Here is a 19656-nt window from a genome sequence, read left to right as displayed (position 1 = left end):
GGAAGAGAAACAAAAGATGCAGGTAAGCAGACGTGTGATTGGTTCAGGATGACCTGCCATGATCCAATCAGAATACTTTATAAGGAAATGATGTGGGTTACAGTTGCTCCAACATGAAATGGTAAAAATAGCAACAGTAACAGACTAAACTCCAAACAATATATACAATAATAGAATATTAATTAGTCATTGTCAATTGCTGATTCGTCGTGTTCTCATTGTATGATGAATTATGATGGTTGTTTGGATACTATGCATACTCTCTCTCTTCATGTGTGTGTGTGTGTGTGTGTGTGTGTGTGTGTGTGTGTGTCGGCGCTGACCACTGCTGACCTGACCGCAACAAAGAGGGGAAATTGCTCCAACATGCACAAATATTTGACCACACAGAGTGCAATTAGTGATGGTGGAGACAATAACCTCAGAATGATAATCAATAAACTCTTCATTTTCACCCCTATAAGAGACACCGAAAAACAAAAAGACGCCACCAAGAAGAAGAAGACCCCCGTGGACAGAGACGAAGCACAAAAGAGACCCACGAAAACATCCACAGAGTGAAACGACTGACAGACTAAAGACTGCCTCAAAGACGCTACGACCAAACAGCCTGAAGAAACCACCATGAACGACTGGAGGAAGCGCATCTGAGACCCGACAAAAACAACAACAAAAAAGACTAAAGTGTGAAAAGGAGCTCACAGAGACTACAAACCACCTGCACCGCCGTCGAGGCGACATAAAACCACCCAGACCCCCCAAAGCCACGCAGGAAAACTGCAGAACAAACACACGAGGCATACCCACATAACAACCAGCAAGAGCCAGGACTAGACATTCAATCGGAAAAGAAATGTCAAAAAGAGCAAAAACAAAAACCTGACAACAAAATTACAAAAAAATAACCTCAAAAGGAATACAAGGTCCCAGAGATTAGTCTGGACCGCTCATCGCATGAAATTAGACTTTAATTATTATGTCACACAGTTAACACTCATAATAATAACAATAACAGTTTCACTCCTTCATGTCGTTACTCTCCAGTTGCAGCCTTGCATCAGTGCTGTAACTGAGTACCGTTACTCGTGGACCCCCTGGGGCTCCTGTAAACCAGGTCAGGGGCCAAGAACAGGGGACCATCACCCCGTCATCGGGGCGGAACCCCGGGGTCTGGTTAGCGCGGCTCTGCTGGGGGAATATCGGCTCCGGGTACATGCCGATGACCGTGAGCCGAACCGAGCCGAGCCGGGCTGACCGAGGCCGCCGGGCACCCCCGACAGCTTGTTAGCTTGTGGCTAAGCATCCCATTGCTTTTAATGAGGGATGCTTTCCGCCCGTGTACCTGTCGGCCCGGTGGGCGGTGTGTTTGCGGAGGGTTACTCCATGAAAAAAAACACAAACCCCGGTTTGTGTTATGACGGCGGACCGTTACATCACCAGCAGTTCACCTGAGCCGTTAGCTCGCTGCTATAAATAACAAGTCATCCCGTTATTCCGCTCAAGGTCGGCACAATAAACTCAGCCATCTTGCTCGGAGGATGGGAGCCGCTGAGTGACGGCTCTGCCTCCTCCACCGCCTCCCGGGCTCCGGGGGCCCGTGCCGGGCTGCTAGCAGCGAACAGGGCGGCAGTTAGTAGCTAACGGCGGCTAACGGGTTAGCTGCTAGCTGACCCGTTAGCCGCCGTTAATGGTGTCACAAACAACCCACGAACATCAATGATGCTCCCGGTGTCTGTCCCGCCTCCGGCCATCACCCAGGCCAGGGCCGTCCGCACACACCGGACCCCTCACAGGCCCATGCTCAGCAGAACCACCGCAGGCCGTCAACAGCGATCGGAACAGCGGTGCTGACGGCGTGTGGCCGGCCCGAGAGCTCCCGGAGCGGAGAGAGGGGGGCGACACACGGCGGGATGCTGCGGGACGGAGTCGGACACACGTCCCGCTCTCTCCGGCCCGGCGCAGTGCTTACCTTGTCGGTTGACGGGGTGAGGCGGCTCCTGTGGCTGCAGCGGGCCGGCGAACGGCTCTGTGTTCGGTGTATCGACCCAGTATTATCGTCGAACACAGCGGAACGAAGCGGGAATCTAACCGCGCGGAGCGGGCATCGCAGGCTCCGGCACTGAGCCGCACATCTGCCTGGATCGGTGTCCGGTCTCCGTTATTAAAACATAATAATAATAACGAGGACTGCGCGCGCACACGTCCGTGAGCGGCGGGCATTCATAAATAACAGCTACGGTGCCAGCGGAGGAGGGGCGGGGCTTCAGCGCATCACCGGCACCTGCCGTTTATTTACGTCTGATCCTTTGATCCGGTCCGCAGTGCCGCCGCTCAGCACAGCCGAACCTGCCGCACGAACCCGGGGCGAATCTCCGAGAACGCTGCCACGCGGGGCATGACGGGAGCTGGAGTCCGCGGAGGCTTGTTTACCGCCACAGCTCGCGTTAAAGGGCAAACCCGCAGAAACTGCGCGGACCGGGCCCGACCGGAGGAACCTCGGAGAACCGTGCAGACACCGGGACATTAAAAATAACGAAAAATGAGTAGAAATGGTGAAGAGAAAAGAGTAGAGACTAAAAAGAAATAAAAATACGTGGTTGAAACTAAAAATTGATTCTATTAATATTACATTTTTGAAATCTGAATATTTTAAAAACAAAGAGGAAGCAAAAAGACTTTAAATAAACTGTACAGTGAAAATAAATTTGACAGACTAAAAGAAAACTGTTAGAGTTAAAATCTAGTTTAGAAATAGGGTTTACTTTTTTTTTTTTTGCTTTTTTAAAAAAACAAAACAAAACAAAAAAAAAAACAAAACACGTAAAACCTGATAAAATGCGTGGATAGTCAGACCGAGTAAAAATCATTTATGGATTAAAAATAAATTAAATTTTATTCAAAGCTGCATTTTAGAAGCAAGAAGTAGATTTAAACGAGCCGCTTCATCTTATTCTGCACATTTAAGGATTTTCTGTGAAAACAAACAACCCAGATGTTCTGATGGGACAGAGAAGATCAACTCGTGTTTGGAGTCCAGGTTCTTACAGCTGCACACCCTCAGTGAACACCTCTGCATGTCCAACACTTTTATGGAGGGTAGAAGAAGAACGAGTCGGCCTGTGGATCAGTAACACTTTATTTACGCCTTTATTAATCACATGGTTCAGCTTTGCTCTTGACAGTCAAGCAGCAAAAAAAAGTAGGAAGAGTAAAAAGAAAACTCAAACACAAAGATGGCCGCTCCCCTCCACTCAGCAGGGGGTCGTTTTTGAGAAAAAACATGGCGGTGCGGGGGGGAGGAGCCTGAGCCAGACAGCAGAGCACGAAGGTGAAGGTGGAGCAAAGACAACAAAGTGACACCAAAGTGAGTCGATACAGAAATGAGTGCAGAACAGGTGAGCAGTGCTTCATGAGGTCGAACGTTCAGGTGCATCCGAGTGTTCAGCTGTCCGCCCTGACGACGCGTTCACGAGCAGCCGGGAAACCTCAGCACCTGGGAGGGGGGGTGGCGGCCAATCGGATCCCTGCTGTCGTTCAGTTAATCTTCAGACACATTTAAAAAGACACGATGAGGAAACAAGGGCGAGGACTGCGTCGGGTGGTCAATACGGGTTCCACAGGAGCTGGTCGGAGAACACAGGGACCTGCTGGTCATCAGAGTCTGCACGGAGAAACAAGATGGCGGTGAGCCGACAAACAGGAAGTGAGCACATGTCACAGAACAAGACCCCGATCGCCTGCCTCAGCAGGTTTGATGTAACCACAGCAGTCCTCATGTGACCTCATGTCCCCACAGTCTGTACTTCAGGACTGCTTCAACTTTTTTATTCCAGTAAAAAGTACTCTGAGTAAGAGTGGCTCCTATTTGTGTGCAAAGCCAAACGAACCGTGCAAGTAAAACAAACACCTGCAAATTCTACTTCAGTACAAATACTTAGTTACTTCCCACCTCTGGATCTGACCAAGCCCCGCCCCAAACCAGCCAGCAGGCTCGCCCTCAGGAGTCGCCCCCTGCTGGCTGAGTTACCTCACCTTGGCCGTGGTCCGTTTCCATCAGGAGGTGGAGCCAGTCGGTCATGCTGTCATCGGTGGTCAGCTGACTGCTGAGTGAGTAGTTCAGGCCTGGAGGAGAGCGAAGCGCCCGGCGGCTCGCCTCCAGCTGCAGAGAAACAAACAGGAATAAATAAGGTCACCGATCAGCTGATGTTGTGTTTTACAGAGGACGTTAAATAAAGTTAACGCATCTTTAATGAGCCGAAGAATTTGATTGGTGACTGATTACCGGCGACACGGGGACGGCCCAGGCTCCAGGCAGCGCTGAGGGCGTGGCGGCCAGCAGAGGAGACACAGAGGAGACTTTAGAGGATGCTGGAGCCTCCTTCTCTCTCTGCTCGTCTCCAACATTCTCAAAGAGGTCAGAGGTCATCTTCTCCAGCTGACTCTGCCTAAAGAGAGAAAACACTGATGACGTCACAGAAAGGCCTCAGCTGACGAGGATCAGTTTCTGGATAAATGTCAACTGGCGCTGGGTTCCACCTACAGCTGCTCCACGGGGTCCGGCGTGTCGGCGGCATCCGGCTGGGCGCCGGTCGGAGGGTCCCACAGGTGCAGCGCTCGCCTCCACAGACGCACCTGCATGTCCCAGGAGCGCCGGCTGTACTTCCTGTACTTGTTAGGAGTGGAGGGGTGGAGCTTAGGATCCCTCAGGTGTCTGAGGAGGAGGAGAGAAACCAGAGAGGCGTGTCAGCGTCGACGTTTGAGGAACCGTCGTCCGATTCTCGGCGTCATGCTCCGAGTTCTTACTTGGGGACTTGCTGGATGTAGTTCTGGTATCCGCTGGTGTTCTTGCCGTACTGGATCTGTTTCTGCCGCCGTTTCAGAACCGCGGCGTTGGTCTCCGTGTTGGTCGGGTCCGGCAGGCGGGGGTAACAGCGGCTGATGTGGGGCCTTCACAGAGCGACAAATTACACAGGGAACACAGAAACCCAGTGAAGAAGAGGCTCCAGCAGCGTGCAGTGCTGCAGGCAACGCCACAGGCCAACACAGCTCAGGGGCGTGGCCTACTGCCACCTGATGCAGGTTATGCACAGAGCAGGTCAGAACCTCTGAATGTCCCTCGTACTCACCTCCTGCTGTCCACGTCATCCGTCCCCACGGCCACGCTGCTCGTGGACACTTTGAGGATGCAGCGCTCCAGGATGGAGGACCTGAGGAAGAACAGCTGCATGAACACCTGCTGTGGCGACCTTCAGGTTTCAGTCCACGTTTACTGGTCCGCGCAGGATTAGCTGATCCTGATAACGGCTCGTTAGCCTGGATTAAAGAAGCCAAATACCTGCGTGGTTTGCTGCTGATGACTCGCTCTTGTCCTCGCATGCCGCCGGCGCCACGAGGAGACGGGATAGGAGAGACGTTACTGCAAAGAAGAGAAAGGCGTCAGGAGAAACCACGGCCTGCAGAGGGCGCCGTCTCTGCCACGCTACACTGACCCCACCCCTCTGCAGGAGAATTTCATACCTGACCAGGCTGTCGTACACGGAGCTGCAGCCGGGGAGCAGCCACGGCTCGGGGGCGGAGCATCCCGAGGCGGTGGTGGTCAGCACCGGGTCAGAAAGGCTGTTCCACATGGTCGCCGACCAGCCCTTCGTGCAGACACACGACCACGGGCTGAAGAGGAAGCTGCAAGCAGACACACCCGGTTTAGAGAGTCCAGGTGAGACTGACGAGCTCACCTCAGGTCACTGAGCGATTCAGAGCCCTCGAAGGGTCGTTGACCCCCCTCCCCTCGTCAGAGTCGTTGTGATGATGATGGGGGGTTAAGCACTCAGGATTCACACCTGGACTCATCCAGGCCAACGAGTCCCAGGAGACCCCCTCCCCCCTGCTTTCAGCCCAGGTTTCTGTTTGTGGACGAGCACCATGTAGAAACTACATCATTTCCGGTTTCTGTCGCTACGCGAGCGGCCACACGTCTGTCAGTCTCATCCTGAGACGTCAGCACCCCAGTCTCAGCATGCAGATGTTACAGATGTTTTCAGTGGACTGATGGAACAGCTCATATCAATAAACTATACAAAGCTCGACCACACGTCCCGAGTGTGTCCCTGCTCACCTGCAAGCTCAGCCTCGTCACGAGTCTCATTTCTGGACATCACGAGGTCACAGCTCAGGTCCTTCGTCACTGACTCACAGGTTCGAGCTGCTGCTTTCAGAGTTTAAGTGTTAAAGATACGCGTGTGCTTAAAGTCAGTGCAGAGGTTCCAGTCTGAGGCGGCGTGCGCCAAACACTCACTGCTCGTATTTAAACTGACAAAAATAAGCTGTTGGTCTATAATATGTGTGACGTTTCCTCATGAATAGCATCCAGTCATGTTGAGCCACAAACAGCACTCCTGTAACAGGCTGGAAGCACCAATCAGTGTTTGGCAGCGTCTTGAGTTCACCTTTATCTGTCCAGTTAAAAAAAAAAAGTCTCCTTTAAGAGTAACCTGGCCGCCAGGACCGTGTTCACCGACACACGTAGAGACATTACACAAACACCAAAAACATTGGAAATCAGTTTTTGGCACAACACCGGGAGCCTGGCAGCAAGACCCGGGCCGCTGCAGGTACAGAGAACACAGGTGAGTCCGCGAACTCATACCGAGAGCTGACGTCACGAAGCGCAGACCCAGCGCGTGTTTAAAGAGAACAAACAGCCGGAAACCACACGAGACGAAGCCGCCCGAGAACCTGTCCGCGGTTCGGCTTTGTTCCGTCTCACAGACATCAGCTGCTTCGGCCCGCTCAACTTTACAAAGACGCCAAACAAACGGAACACGAACAGGTGCAGCCTGAGCTAAGAATCCCAGCTGTGATTGGCTGAGCTCAGCTGCAGGTGAGGACAGACACGTACCTGGAGGACAGCGGCGGGCTCTGCTCTGCCGGTTCCACTCTGCTCGCGGACATCTTCGGACTCACAGAACACGTCGGTCCGCACTCACAGCCTTTAATGAGCGGCACCTGGAGCGGAGGGGGCGGGGCCGCGATGAGGGCGGGGCCTCACCTTAGCGCTCCACACCGAGCCCTGGAAAAAGAGCCATGTGTCAGGTCAAACACAAATGCAAGAAGAATCATGCCACTGTGCGATGTGTTCACTGCTACAGATACACATGTGGTAAATGCAGACTACAGATACCGTGGCAGTGCCAGGATTGTGAGTGATTGCTGAAAATGTTGAAATGTACTCACTCACTTTTTATTATTATTTGTAAATATGTGTACAAATGGTTGGTTTTTTGTACTGTTTTTATCAATAAATCTCAGCAACAAAGGACCTACACCCATGTGTGTTGATTTCTCCCTAAGATGGCAAACTGAAACACTCCAAGTTGGTGACTTTTGGAGATTTATTTCCCTGGATGATTGAGAATGCATCAAGACGAACACAAAAGGAAGTTCACAGCTTTTAGCAGCTCCCCCACCCCCTCATTCACACACCCCCACTCCCCTCCAGAATTCCCAGGTAACAACCTAATTTACATATGAATGACTAGCCAATTTAGCTTCCACTTGGCTGAAGCTAAAGCTTAGCTAAAAGCCTACCAGCCATTTGGCTGGAAGGCGGGTTTTAAAGGTAGAAAGGTAGAAGGCTGGGCACTGCTGCTCTCGGGGGACTCTAAGTGTTAAAATCAACCTGGTTACGCTCCAGCTGGTCCCTGATTTGTTTTATTTTAAAATTCCGTTGATAAACAGTTTTTTATTTCAGGAATTACATTAAATTTATTGCTCTAAACAATAAATAAAGTCAGAAACATATTTACAGCTGATTCTAACATCAGTGCTGCAGTCAGGCCTGTTTCTCCTGTTTCATCTTATTCAGAATATCATAGCGAGCCAGTTTCCTCATCCTATCACTGATACAGTCAAACAGTATTTAATCATCCATATTTATCACATTAGACATTTGCGTCTTCAGCACCGCACAGACAGAAGAGCTGCTCAGATCCCCCACACCAGCAGGGGGGCCGGGAGCAGCTGAGTCCCCACAGACAGGCTGATAAATGGATGTTGGTTGTGTGAGTGTGGACTGTGAGGTATGATAAATCTGTCATCACTCTGATATCACAACAGGTTTAATCAGTCACCAAATCTGTGCTAACGCCAATCTGACACAAGCCGCTAACATCGGTGCTGCTGCGGTGGGTAACGAGGGCTCTGTGGGCTTTTGTCTCAATCTGACTTCAATACTTTCTCCAACCCATCAAAAACTCTTGAAAGAGCTCATTGATGATCTGCAGAGGAACGGTGTATTTGACGTTTCAGGCTTCAGAGCTCATCCCAGTACAGAAACAACGTGAAGCTCATAAAGGATCTTCTTATGTTCTAACTTTCTGCTTCTTCATTCAGATCAAAGTGAGGTTATTGTACTCGGCCCTGAACATCTTAGAAATATGGTATCTAAGCAGATTCTTACTCTGGATGGCATTACCTTGGCCTCCAGTAACACTGTGAGGAACCTTGGAGTCATTTTTGACCAGGACATGTCCTTCAACGCACATATTAAACAAATATGTAAGACTGCTTTCTTCCATTTGTGCAACATCTCTAAAGTTAGAAATATCCTGTCTCAGAGTGACGCTGAAAAACTAGTTCATGCATTTATTACTTCCAGGCTGGACGACTGTAATTCATTATTATCAGGAAGTCCTAAAAACTCCCTGAAAAGCCTTCAGCTGATCCAAAATGCTGCAGCAAGAGTCCTGACAGGGAAACTTCCCACCCAGCGCTCAGCAGTCCTGACAGATCCTGACGCTGAGCTCAGAGCTCGCTGCCGTCAGTGCTGCAGGTTCGTCGTGCAGACGTGAAGGTCGGTAAACCTGCTGAGACTGAAGCAGCGATGGGTTTGATAAAGGGCCTCCTATCATCACCTCCTCTTCTCCTGCAGGTGGCGCTCTTTCTATCTCTGTTGAAAAAATGACGCTACAGCGGTTGCCGTCATTTCCGGTCACAAGTAAGCAAGATGGCGTCAGGCAGCGGGGTGAGTTTCTGAGCGTTTCTTCTTCTTTAGAGTAAAAACATGAAAGCTCGGCGGTGTGAGCAGGGCGTGTTTCACTCTCGGGATTTGTCGTAGTCGCGGTTGTTACCGGCTCCGGTTCAAGCCGGTTCTCCGTCTTTAGACAGCTGTTTGCAGCGCGCTTAGCTAGCAGCAGCTAGCATGCTAACCGTGACCCTGTTCAGCGTTTCCGGTTTCATTTCAGACGTTTTCTAAACGTTATGCCAGTGCTCGTTAACCCACTCTCTGCTGCTTGGCACTTCATGTTTGTTCTTGTCCCTCCTGCAGCTCGGAAGCAGATTAGCTGATCAGTGTTAGCCTGTTAGCGCAAGCGGTGTGACTTCCGGCCTGTCAAAATAAAAGCTTCACCTCAAAACAAGGAACTCAGCTCAGGCTCGAATTAAAATGTTTTTTATTTCAGATATAAAGACTTGCTGCTTTTCTGACTTTAAGATGATCTGTATTTTAGTGATAAGCCACATGTTTGATTTGTAGAGAGAGGAGGCAGCAGGTGGAGGTAAAAGTTAGACGTCTTTATTTTCAGAATCACGTTTATTGACCGTGTGTATGCACAAACACATTCAAGGAGTTTGGTTCCGGTTGACCCTCAAGCACAGCAACGTAAATCACAACAATATGTAAACGACACACACACACGTATATATCTGTCTATGTATATATGTGTAATTATATGTATATACATCCGTAAATACCCAGTCTAAATCTTATATACATAAAATAGAGGATGACAGAAGTTTAGCAGTTAAAAATAAAAGCTGAAGCTCAGACCGTGTTTTAACCTCTGAATGGGGACTTATCAATAATACCAGAAATGATTAATGATTTCATGTCACTGAATCAACGTTTCTGTGGATTGTGATTTCCACTCTGTGATCAGCTCTGACAGGAAGCGCGGTAACGGCAGCGTCTCTCTTTTCTCTTCCAGTCGAGTAAAAACGACTTCAGGCGGAAATGGGACAAAGACGAGTACGAGAACCTCGCCCAGAAACGTCTGGTGGAGGAGAGGGAGCGCGAGCGGCGAGATGGTAAGAACATCAGCCGCTCAGAGGGAGGAGCTTAGGCTTTCACTTTCTGTATTAACCTGTCACATGTTGGCACCTTCAGGAAAAACTGCGCCGCCGGTCAAGCGGGACCTCCTGCGTCACCGGGACTACAAGGTGGACCTGGAGTCCAAGCTGGGGAAGACCATCGTCATCACCAAGACCACACCGCAGGCCGAGATGGGCGGGTAAGACCAGGTTCACACGCCATCGTCTCTTCAAGTTGTCGTGCAGACTGAGAACAAAACAAAAGCTGAACGAAAGCAACCGCTGACGTGACGTGTGATGTCACAAGTCAGCTGCAGCTGCTTTACAGGTGAAAATATGGCGTGATGAAGGCTCACTCACTGACAAGGAGGTCAGTGTCAGGACAAGCTCCGCCCACACTGTCAGCTGAAGTCAGTAGAGCTCTGTTCTCTCACACAAACGTATCTGATGACCTCGCTCAAAGTTTGGGCTGCTCAGCTGCTGCCGCCATTCTCCTTATATAGGCGGAGCAAGGACATACAGGTGACCTTTTTTCTTCCTTTGGTGTTTCAGGTATTACTGTAACGTGTGCGACTGTGTGGTCAAAGACTCCATCAACTTCCTGGATCACATCAACGGCAAAAAACGTGAGTTCACAGCCTAAAACACCTGATCAGAGAGGAGGCTTTTATTTTGAAAATCATGTCACACACATCGTTGCTGATGTTCTTCAGTGTGAACAGCAGGTGGTGTGTGTGTGTGAGCAGATCAGAGGAACCTGGGCATGTCGATGCGGGTGGAGCGCTCGTCTCTTGATCAGGTGAAGAAGAGATTCGAGGTGAACAAGAAGAAGTTGGAGGAGAAACAGAAGGAGTACGACTTCGAGGAGCGCATGAAGGAGCTGCGGGAGGAGGTGAGGAGGAGTTTTATGGATCTCGTGAGGCTTTCGGGATGAGCGCGTTCCTCACGGGTGTCTGTGCTGCGTGTCTTTAGGAGGAGAAGGCGAAGGCGTACAAGAAGGAGAAGCAGAAGGAGCGGAAGCGACGGGCGGAGGAGGACGTGGACTTCGAGGAGGACGAAGAGATGGCGGCAGTGATGGGCTTCTCTGGCTTCGGCTCGTCCAAGAAGAGCCACTGAAGCTCCGCCTCTCTCAGGCAGGAAGCAGGTTTCTACCCCGCCCTCTCTACATCAGGCGGAGGTTCGGACTTAGGCGGAGTAGCATCGGCGCTCGTCTTGGACTCTTACTTTGTTATTCACAGCCAGACTTTTATTATGTTAGTCCATTCAGATGTAATGGACTAAAACGTAAAACTTTATTTAAAGCACAGCTCAGACAGTCTGTATCAGCCCCTAGGCATGCTGGGAAATTCAAATTGTAATAAACAGTTTTTGTTTTTTTAAATTTCTGATTGTTGTTTGTGTCAGTGAACGCACCACAGAACCCAGGCTGTTTGTTCCAGACATCAGCGTGACGCTTGCCTTTCAAGAGTGACACTCATTCAAGGTCAGAGGTCATCTTGCAGGAGCTTTCCTCTCCTCAGGAACTCTCTGCAGGAGGGGGAGATACAGGAGAGGTGGAGGAAGATCTCAGCCTGGGCATCTATTGTCTCATGTAGTCTGGAAGATGAGCGGATGACGGGGTGGGTGCAGTTTTCTCTGTGGTGGGGTTGGGTGGACTGTCCCGGGCTCTGTGGGGCCGGGAGGCGCTGCTGCACTGGGCCCCGGTCTGGATGGGCCTGGGCCCCCTTTCCCTGGCGGGTCGCGGAGTATGGGGGTGCCTACTGGGGTCAGCGGGGGAGCTGGCCCCAGGGAGGGGTCACTTGCCCCTCCCTTCCTTCCCTCCCCATCTCCAGCTGCCTCCCTCTTCCCGCTCCACCACAACCACCCACACATGCAGGACCTTGGAGTAGGGGTGTGTCACCAGGGTGCAGAGAACACATGCAAATGCACCTTAGAACACACATGCATCAACACTACAATGAGCGGGTGGAGGGAGGTTTGGAGTCTTCTCTCACCCCCATTCTCTGCGACCTGCTGGAGCGGGGGGGCTAGGAGGAGGAGTTGGCCGTCCGACTGCGGTCTGGAGTGTGGGGCCTCCCTGCTGCTGCGGAGTCGGGGCGGTCTGCTCCTCCTAAAGGGTAACACCACCTGGGTCTGGGTGCAGTTCCCCCCTCCAGGGGCAAGGGCACCTAGACCCGGTTTGTAGAGTACGCTTGGGGAGTGTGATCGTGTGTACAGCGTCTCTTTATGTCTGTCTCCACGTTGGTTGAGTGTGGAGTAAGTGTATATGAGAGCATGAGGGTGGGAATGGATGTTTGTGTCTGTGTGTGCCTGTATGTCTGTGTCTATATGTCAGGTTGGGTATCAGACGCCACCTCTCTGGGGACATCTCAGGCCCTCCAAGGTTTGGAGGCCTATCTCCCCCACCACCACTTCCCCTGCCAGTGGCGGACTCCCTCAGACATCGGTGCGTTGGTGGTTCTTTGTGTCTGGGGATGGGTGTCCAGGTACACACCGGCTCACTCCTTGGCGGCCGCTTATCGGGGCCTGGAGCCTGGGGCTCGCTCGGGCCACTTCGGAGGTGGGGTGCCCCCGGCCTCTCGGCCTGGGGCTCGGTCACTCAGGCACGGCTGGCTGCCGGCGGAGCTCACGGGCGCGTCACTGCAACTCCCCCTGGCTTCTGCTCCGCGGCTGCTGAGTGAGCCCTCATCTGGGACTCTCCTCAGCTCTTTCTGGGACAGTGGCGCAGCTGCCCCTCTGTTGGTCTTCCTTGGTCTCTTGTGTTCTGGGGGCCTCTGGATGTCTGGAGTTTTGATCTCCTCCATACCTGCTTCATGCCCTGGAGGACGGGGCTGTGGCCCCCCCACACCCTCTAGCAGATCATCACATGAAGGAACCTTTTAAAAAAACAAGCGCGTCCATGCTCACAGGTGTACACACGGGTGATCACACCCACAAACTACACCCTTTTTGGCTCCTACCTCAAAGCACACTGTGTTCTGTTGATCTTATGTGCTGCACAATAACGTTTAACATTTAGTATTTACTGTCATATTCCCATATATCATTGTGATGTTGTTTATTCTATTACTCTTGTTCTCTTCTGCTTGTTTTCTTTTTTCTTTCTCAGCAGGTGATCCAGGTGATTGATATATGCATTTTTTTTCTCTGCCCGTTCTGTTGGTTTTTGGTTTTTGCCCTTCTCCCCTGTCCCCCCGCTGTTTTTCCCCTCTTTCTTTTCCCCAGTCAAGTCTGTCCCGTATCTAACAAGTGAAAATAAAAAATAAAATAAACAATAAAAGGTGAATCAAATACACCAATAAGGCAAGGCTGGGATGGTCTGTTTGGTAAAGTAAATCCGTTGGGCATCTTTCTTTTTCTTTAGACAACAATTCTGATGCAAAAGAACCAAACGGGACAGGCAAAAAAAAACAAAACGTAATTACTCAGTAATAATCCGATCGCCCTGAGTCACTCACACAGGCCCGATCAGCCAGCAGCTGTTACTGTTTCTCCTCCTCCTCTGAGTTCTGCTGTCCATACACTGATCACTTATTGTCATTGGTCTAATGCTGCTGGCTCCGCCCCATTCATGTGAACGTGCAGGTTAAACTCTGTGAGCTGAGCTCACCTCGCCTTCATCAGAAACGACTCCTCATCGTACAGGAAGTGCTGCAACCATCCCAACATCCAATCACAGGACAGAGGTTATCCTTTCACCTCTCTGTGTGTGTGTGTGTGTGTGTGTGTGTGTGTGTGTCAGCAATCAGCCAATAGCATTAATAGAAAGATCACTTGTTTAAAACAGTCGACCTCGATCAGAGTCAGCAGACATGAAGATCGTTCAGAGAAAACCAGCTGCATCCCTGCTGCTCGCTCAGGTGTGCAAACGTTTTTCACACCTGTGGGGTCGGTCAGTCTGACCCAACAGGTGCAGTTACAGGGCTGACACACTAGAGGGCGCCACGCAGAGCTGTGGGTCCGTCAGCCTCCTGCAGATTTGAGCTCTTCTACAATGTTTGTGGAAGTGTGTGAAGAAGATGCAGCAGGAAGCGAGTTTCTCACTTCATCATAAAGAGAGCACGACCAGAGTGGCTGTAGGTGGAGCAGGTCACCTACTAATAAGAGGGCTGGTGGTTTGATCCCCACCTGCTCCGCCCACATGCATCCTTCCTCTCTGATGCCTCCATCGGAGTGTGAATGTTAGAAGCAGCGGTGCGTTTACCAAACATCGCCTGCTGCGGTCCGACGCAGCGACACCAGAGCGACCCTCTCTACTCCCACCAAGCTGAGCAGCTTTTATTTGACTCGTGTTTCTGACGTGAATCCACAAAACAAACAGATTCCAGATTCTCTCGTACGTCTGCCTCTCTCACCTGAGTCTGCAGCAGAGTCAGTGTGAGGTCAGGTGACCCACGGAGACGACTTCAGGTTACTGAGGAAGCCTTCAGCGCCGCGCTGAGGCTCGTGTCAGCAGCTCGGATCGAGAAGTCGCTGCAGAAACGTACATTTTTACTTCCACATCGTCAAAACTGGAATTAGAGATTGAGTCAGCAGGAGCGCTGAAAGATTTCTGCAGCGCCATCAAAACAGGAATGCCGAGGCCGCTGATCACACAGAATACCGGCCCTCAGTGTAAACTGAAACAGCCACGTCTCCTGTCAAACAGCCATGAGGTCAAAGGTTAAGTTAGTGGGACTGAAGGATCCACGCATTGGACAGAGAAACAGAGGCTCCACCGCGAGTCGGCCGCATGGACTCAGGTGACCTCATGGTGGCCATGTCCACCTCCTGTATACTAACTACGTGTCCACATACTTTTGGTACATTTTTCTTTTTTGTTTTCATCACTCGCTCCGACTGATCGTGACCTCAGTACTGATTATTATTTATTAACCATTAACCGGGTTTAAAATTAAAACCTGAGCTCATTTTCTGGACTGTGGTTTTTCTCAGGTCGCCTGTGTCAGACCTCATGCACCGTTTTCTTTTCTTGGCACTGCGGTTGAAACTGAGTTTGATCAACAGGAAGTAGAACAGGAAGTGTGGTTTGTTTCCTCTCAGTGCTGCTGATTAATGACCAGAACAAAAAGCAGCTGGTTCATGCTCGCTGCAGGCGCCACATCGCACGTACCAACCAAAAACACAACATCTGCAACTAAACATAACATCTGCAACCAAACACAACATCTGCAACTAAACATAACATCTGCAACCAAACACAACATCTGCAACTAAACATAACATCTGCAACCAAAAACACAACATCTACAACCAAAAACAACATCTGCAACCAAAAACAACATCTGCAACCAAAAACACAACATCTGCAACCAAAAACACAACATCTGCAACCAAACACAACATCTGCAACTAAACACAACATCTGCAACCAAAAACACAACATCTACAACCAAAAACAACATCTGCAACCAAACACAACATCTGCAACCAAAAACACAACATCTGCAACTAAACACAACATCTGCAACTAAACAACATCTGCAACTAAACACAACATCTGCAACCAAACAACATCTGCAACCAAAAACAACATCTGCAACCAAAAACACAACATCTGCAACCAAAAACACAACATCTGCAACTAAACACAGCATCTGCAACTAAACATAACATCTGCAACCAAAAACACAACATCTGCAACCAAAAACACAACATCTGCAACCAAAAACAACATCTGCAACCAAAAACATCTGCAACTAAACACAACATCTGCAACTAAACACAACATCTGCAACCAAAAACAACATCTGCAACCAAAAACACAACATCTGCAACTAAACACAACATCTGCAACCAAACATAACATCTGCAACCAAAAACACAACATCTGCAACCAAAAACACAACATCTGCAACCAAAAACAACATCTGCAACCAAAAACATCTGCAACTAAACACAACATCTGCAACTAAACACAACATCTGCAACCAAAAACAACATCTGCAACCAAAAACACAACATCTGCAACTAAACATAACATCTGCAACCAAAAACACAACATCTGCAACCAAAAACACAACATCTGCAACCAAAAACAACATCTGCAACCAAAAACATCTGCAACTAAACACAACATCTGCAACTAAACACAACATCTGCAACCAAAAACAACATCTGCAACCAAAAACAACATCTGCAACCAAAAACACAACATCTGCAACCAAAAACACAACATCTGCAACCAAAAACAACATCTGCAACTAAACACAACATCTGCAACTAAACACAACATCTGCAACTAAACACAACATCTGCAACCAAACACAACATCTGCAACCAAACACAACATCTGCAACCAAACATAAAACTGCAACCAAACATAAAACTGCAACCAAACACGACATCTGCAACCAAACACGACATCTGCAACTAAACACAACATCTGCAACCAAAAACACAATATCTGCAACTAAACAACATCTGCAACTAAACACAACATCTGCAACCAAACATAAAACTGCAACCAAACACGACATCTGCAACCAAACACGACATCTGCAACCAAAAACACGACATCTGCAACCAAAAACACGACATCTGCAACCAAACACGACATCTGCAACCAAAAACACGACATCTGCAACCAAAAACACGACATCTGCAACCAAAAACACGACATCTGCAACTAAACACAACATCTGCAACCAAACACGACATCTGCAACCAAACACGACATCTGCAACCAAACACAACATCTGCAACCAAACATAACATCTGCAACCAAAAACACAACATCTGCAACCAAAAACACAACATCTGCAACCAAAAACAACATCTGCAACCAAAAACATCTGCAACTAAACACAACATCTGCAACCAAAAACAACATCTGCAACCAAAAACACAACATCTGCAACTAAACATAACATCTGCAACCAAAAACACAACATCTGCAACCAAAAACACAACATCTGCAACCAAAAACAACATCTGCAACCAAAAACATCTGCAACTAAACACAACATCTGCAACTAAACACAACATCTGCAACCAAAAACAACATCTGCAACCAAAAACACAACATCTGCAACCAAAAACACAACATCTGCAACCAAAAACAACATCTGCAACCAAACACAACATCTGCAACTAAACACAACATCTGCAACCAAACACAACATCTGCAACCAAACATAAAACTGCAACCAAACATAAAACTGCAACCAAACACGACATCTGCAACCAAACACGACATCTGCAACCAAAAACACGACATCTGCAACTAAACACAACATCTGCAACCAAAAACACAATATCTGCAACTAAACATAACATCTGCAACTAAACATAACATCTGCAACCAAACACGACATCTGCAACCAAACACGACATCTGCAACCAAAAACACGACATCTGCAACCAAAAACACGACATCTGCAACCAAACACGACATCTGCAACCAAAAACACGACATCTGCAACCAAAAACACGACATCTGCAACCAAAAACACAACATCTGCAACTAAACATAACATCTGCAACTAAACATAACATCTGCAACCAAAAACAACATCTGCAACCAAAAACAACATCTGCAACCAAACACGACATCTGCAACCAAACACAACATCTGCAACCAAAAACACAACATCTGCAACTAAACACAGCAACATGTGTTTGCAGATGTTGTGTTTTGGTGTTTTTGTTTGTTTGTGACTCATTTGTCATTTTTTAAAAATAAAGTAATTAAACAAACAAATAAACGCTGTTGCTTCCTGAAATGGTCCAATCAGGAGCCAGAAGGCTGTAATGGAGGCGGGGTTTTGTTTTTCACGCTGCAGCGAGCCGTTACCGTCAGCTGCCACCGCCTCGTTTACATGTCTGCTCTCCCATCATGCACCTCTGCCATGGTGCTGCATGCTCCTGAGTCACTGAACCATGTGACCTCAGGGAAGGAGGAGGTAGCAGACGAGGGGCTTTCCTGAGCTAAACTTAGTGTGAAGAAGTGAAACATGAGCGCATCCATCACTCCATCCTTCTCTCCAGTTTGTATGGAGACACATTAGTGCCAAAGCATCCATGAGTCCAATGATCTGAGTTTAAACGACTCAGGTGAGACTTCAAAGTGGGACGATGTGTTTCTGAGTTTATCGTTTCGTTTAAAACTGACGTTTTAAAACATCATCCGTGTCATCGCAGCGGCTCGCCCTCTGTGTTTGCTCTTTCATATAAAATCAAATGTTGGGCCTGTGATAAATAAGCTCTTATAATAGAATAGAATAGAATAGAATAGAATAGAATTCAACTTTATTGTCATTGCACATGCACAGGTACAGGGCAACGAAATGCAGTTTGCATCCATCCAGAAGTGCTTTAGTGATATAGATATATTACAATATATATTAGCAATAATATAGATATGTGAGTATATTACAGAAATGGGTCTATTATGGTATGTTATAATGTACACGGTATGAAGTATGTTGTGAATATTCTATAACTATAAGTATGTACAGGCTGTAGTGAGTACAAGCTATGTACAGGATATGAACAGGATATAAATATGAAAAACTATACAGAATATGAAATAAATAACTTTACAGAATCTGAGATATACAGTTATACAGAAATGGGAACTATGCAAGTTGTAAACAGTTGTAGGATTAAAGATTATCGAATGTACAGAATGATTATTTACACAGAGCTATACAGTAGTGCAGTTAAGATAAGTGAGGGTGTAGATAGTTTCTACAGAGGCTATATAAAGTGCTGGTGGTTGTGAGTGGTGGTTCAGTCCATGTTATTATTGTGTGTTTGAGGGTACAGTTGTCCATTGTGGGTGTGTGTATGTTCAGTCCATGAGTTAACGTGGGTCAGATGTCAGGAGGCAGAGTTCAGGAGTCTGACAGCTGTGGGGAAGAAGCTGTTCCGGTACCTGGTGGTCTTAGTCCGGAGGCTCCTGTAGCGCCTCCCAGAGGGCAGGAGGGTGAAGAGTCCATGTGATGGGTGACTGGGGTCTTTGGTGATTTTCCCCGCCCTTTTCAGACACCGCTTCCTGTAGATGTCTTTTATGGCAGGAAGTGGTGCTCCGGCGATGCGCTGGGCAGTTTTCACGACCCTCTGCAACGCCTTCCGGTCCGAGGCAGAGCAGTTCCCGTACCAGACTGTTATTCAGTTGGTCAGGATGCTCTCGATGGTGCAACGATAGAAGTTCACCAGGATGTCTGAGGACAGGTGGTTCTTCCTCAGAGTCCTCAAGAAGAAGAGGCGCTGGTGAGCCTTCTTGACCAGCTTGGAGCAGTTGGTCGTCCAGGTGAGATCCTCGGAGATGTGGACTCCCAGGAACTTGAAGCTGCTCACACGATCCACAGCCGTCCCCTTAATGTGGATGGGTGGATGTGGGTCAGCATTCCTCCTGTAGTCCACGATGAGCTCCTTGGTCTTCTCGGTGTTAAGCAGCAGGTTGTTTCTGTCGCACCACTCAGCCAGACGATCCACCTCCTCCCTGTGGTTGGCCTCATCGTTGTCACTGATGAGGCCAACCACAGGTCCAACAACGTGGGACAGGTCCGTGTGTCCCCTCTCCTGCGCTGCAGGTTAACATCGTCCTGCTCAAACATGAAGGCCACA

The 19656-nt window shown here is 48.8% G+C and overlaps 2 protein-coding genes across 2 annotated transcripts; one reads left to right on the top strand and one right to left on the bottom strand.

Annotated features, from left to right (window-relative positions):
- Positions 1 to 3118: 3118 nt before the first annotated feature.
- On the bottom strand, positions 3119 to 6978 carry LOC113031045 (uncharacterized). Its single transcript, XM_026182902.1, has 9 exons — positions 6896 to 6978; positions 5518 to 5679; positions 5336 to 5416; positions 5127 to 5207; positions 4804 to 4947; positions 4541 to 4711; positions 4283 to 4445; positions 4033 to 4159; positions 3119 to 3661 (listed from the first exon to the last, which is right to left on the bottom strand). Exons 1-9 carry the CDS (start codon positions 6946 to 6948, stop codon positions 3603 to 3605), a joined length of 1041 nt encoding a protein of 346 aa, XP_026038687.1. The 5' UTR covers positions 6949 to 6978; the 3' UTR covers positions 3119 to 3602.
- A 1952-nt stretch (positions 6979 to 8930) lies between these two features.
- On the top strand, positions 8931 to 11464 carry LOC113031060 (zinc finger matrin-type protein 2). Its single transcript, XM_026182932.1, has 6 exons — positions 8931 to 9019; positions 9981 to 10080; positions 10160 to 10283; positions 10636 to 10709; positions 10830 to 10975; positions 11056 to 11464. Exons 1-6 carry the CDS (start codon positions 9002 to 9004, stop codon positions 11197 to 11199), a joined length of 606 nt encoding a protein of 201 aa, XP_026038717.1. The 5' UTR covers positions 8931 to 9001; the 3' UTR covers positions 11200 to 11464.
- The last annotated feature ends 8192 nt before the right edge of the window (positions 11465 to 19656 follow it).

Source organism: Astatotilapia calliptera, chromosome 10 (assembly GCF_900246225.1).
Source record: "Astatotilapia calliptera chromosome 10, fAstCal1.2, whole genome shotgun sequence".
NCBI lineage: Eukaryota > Metazoa > Chordata > Actinopteri > Cichliformes > Cichlidae > Astatotilapia > Astatotilapia calliptera.
This window is presented reverse-complemented; position numbering and strand designations above follow the sequence as displayed.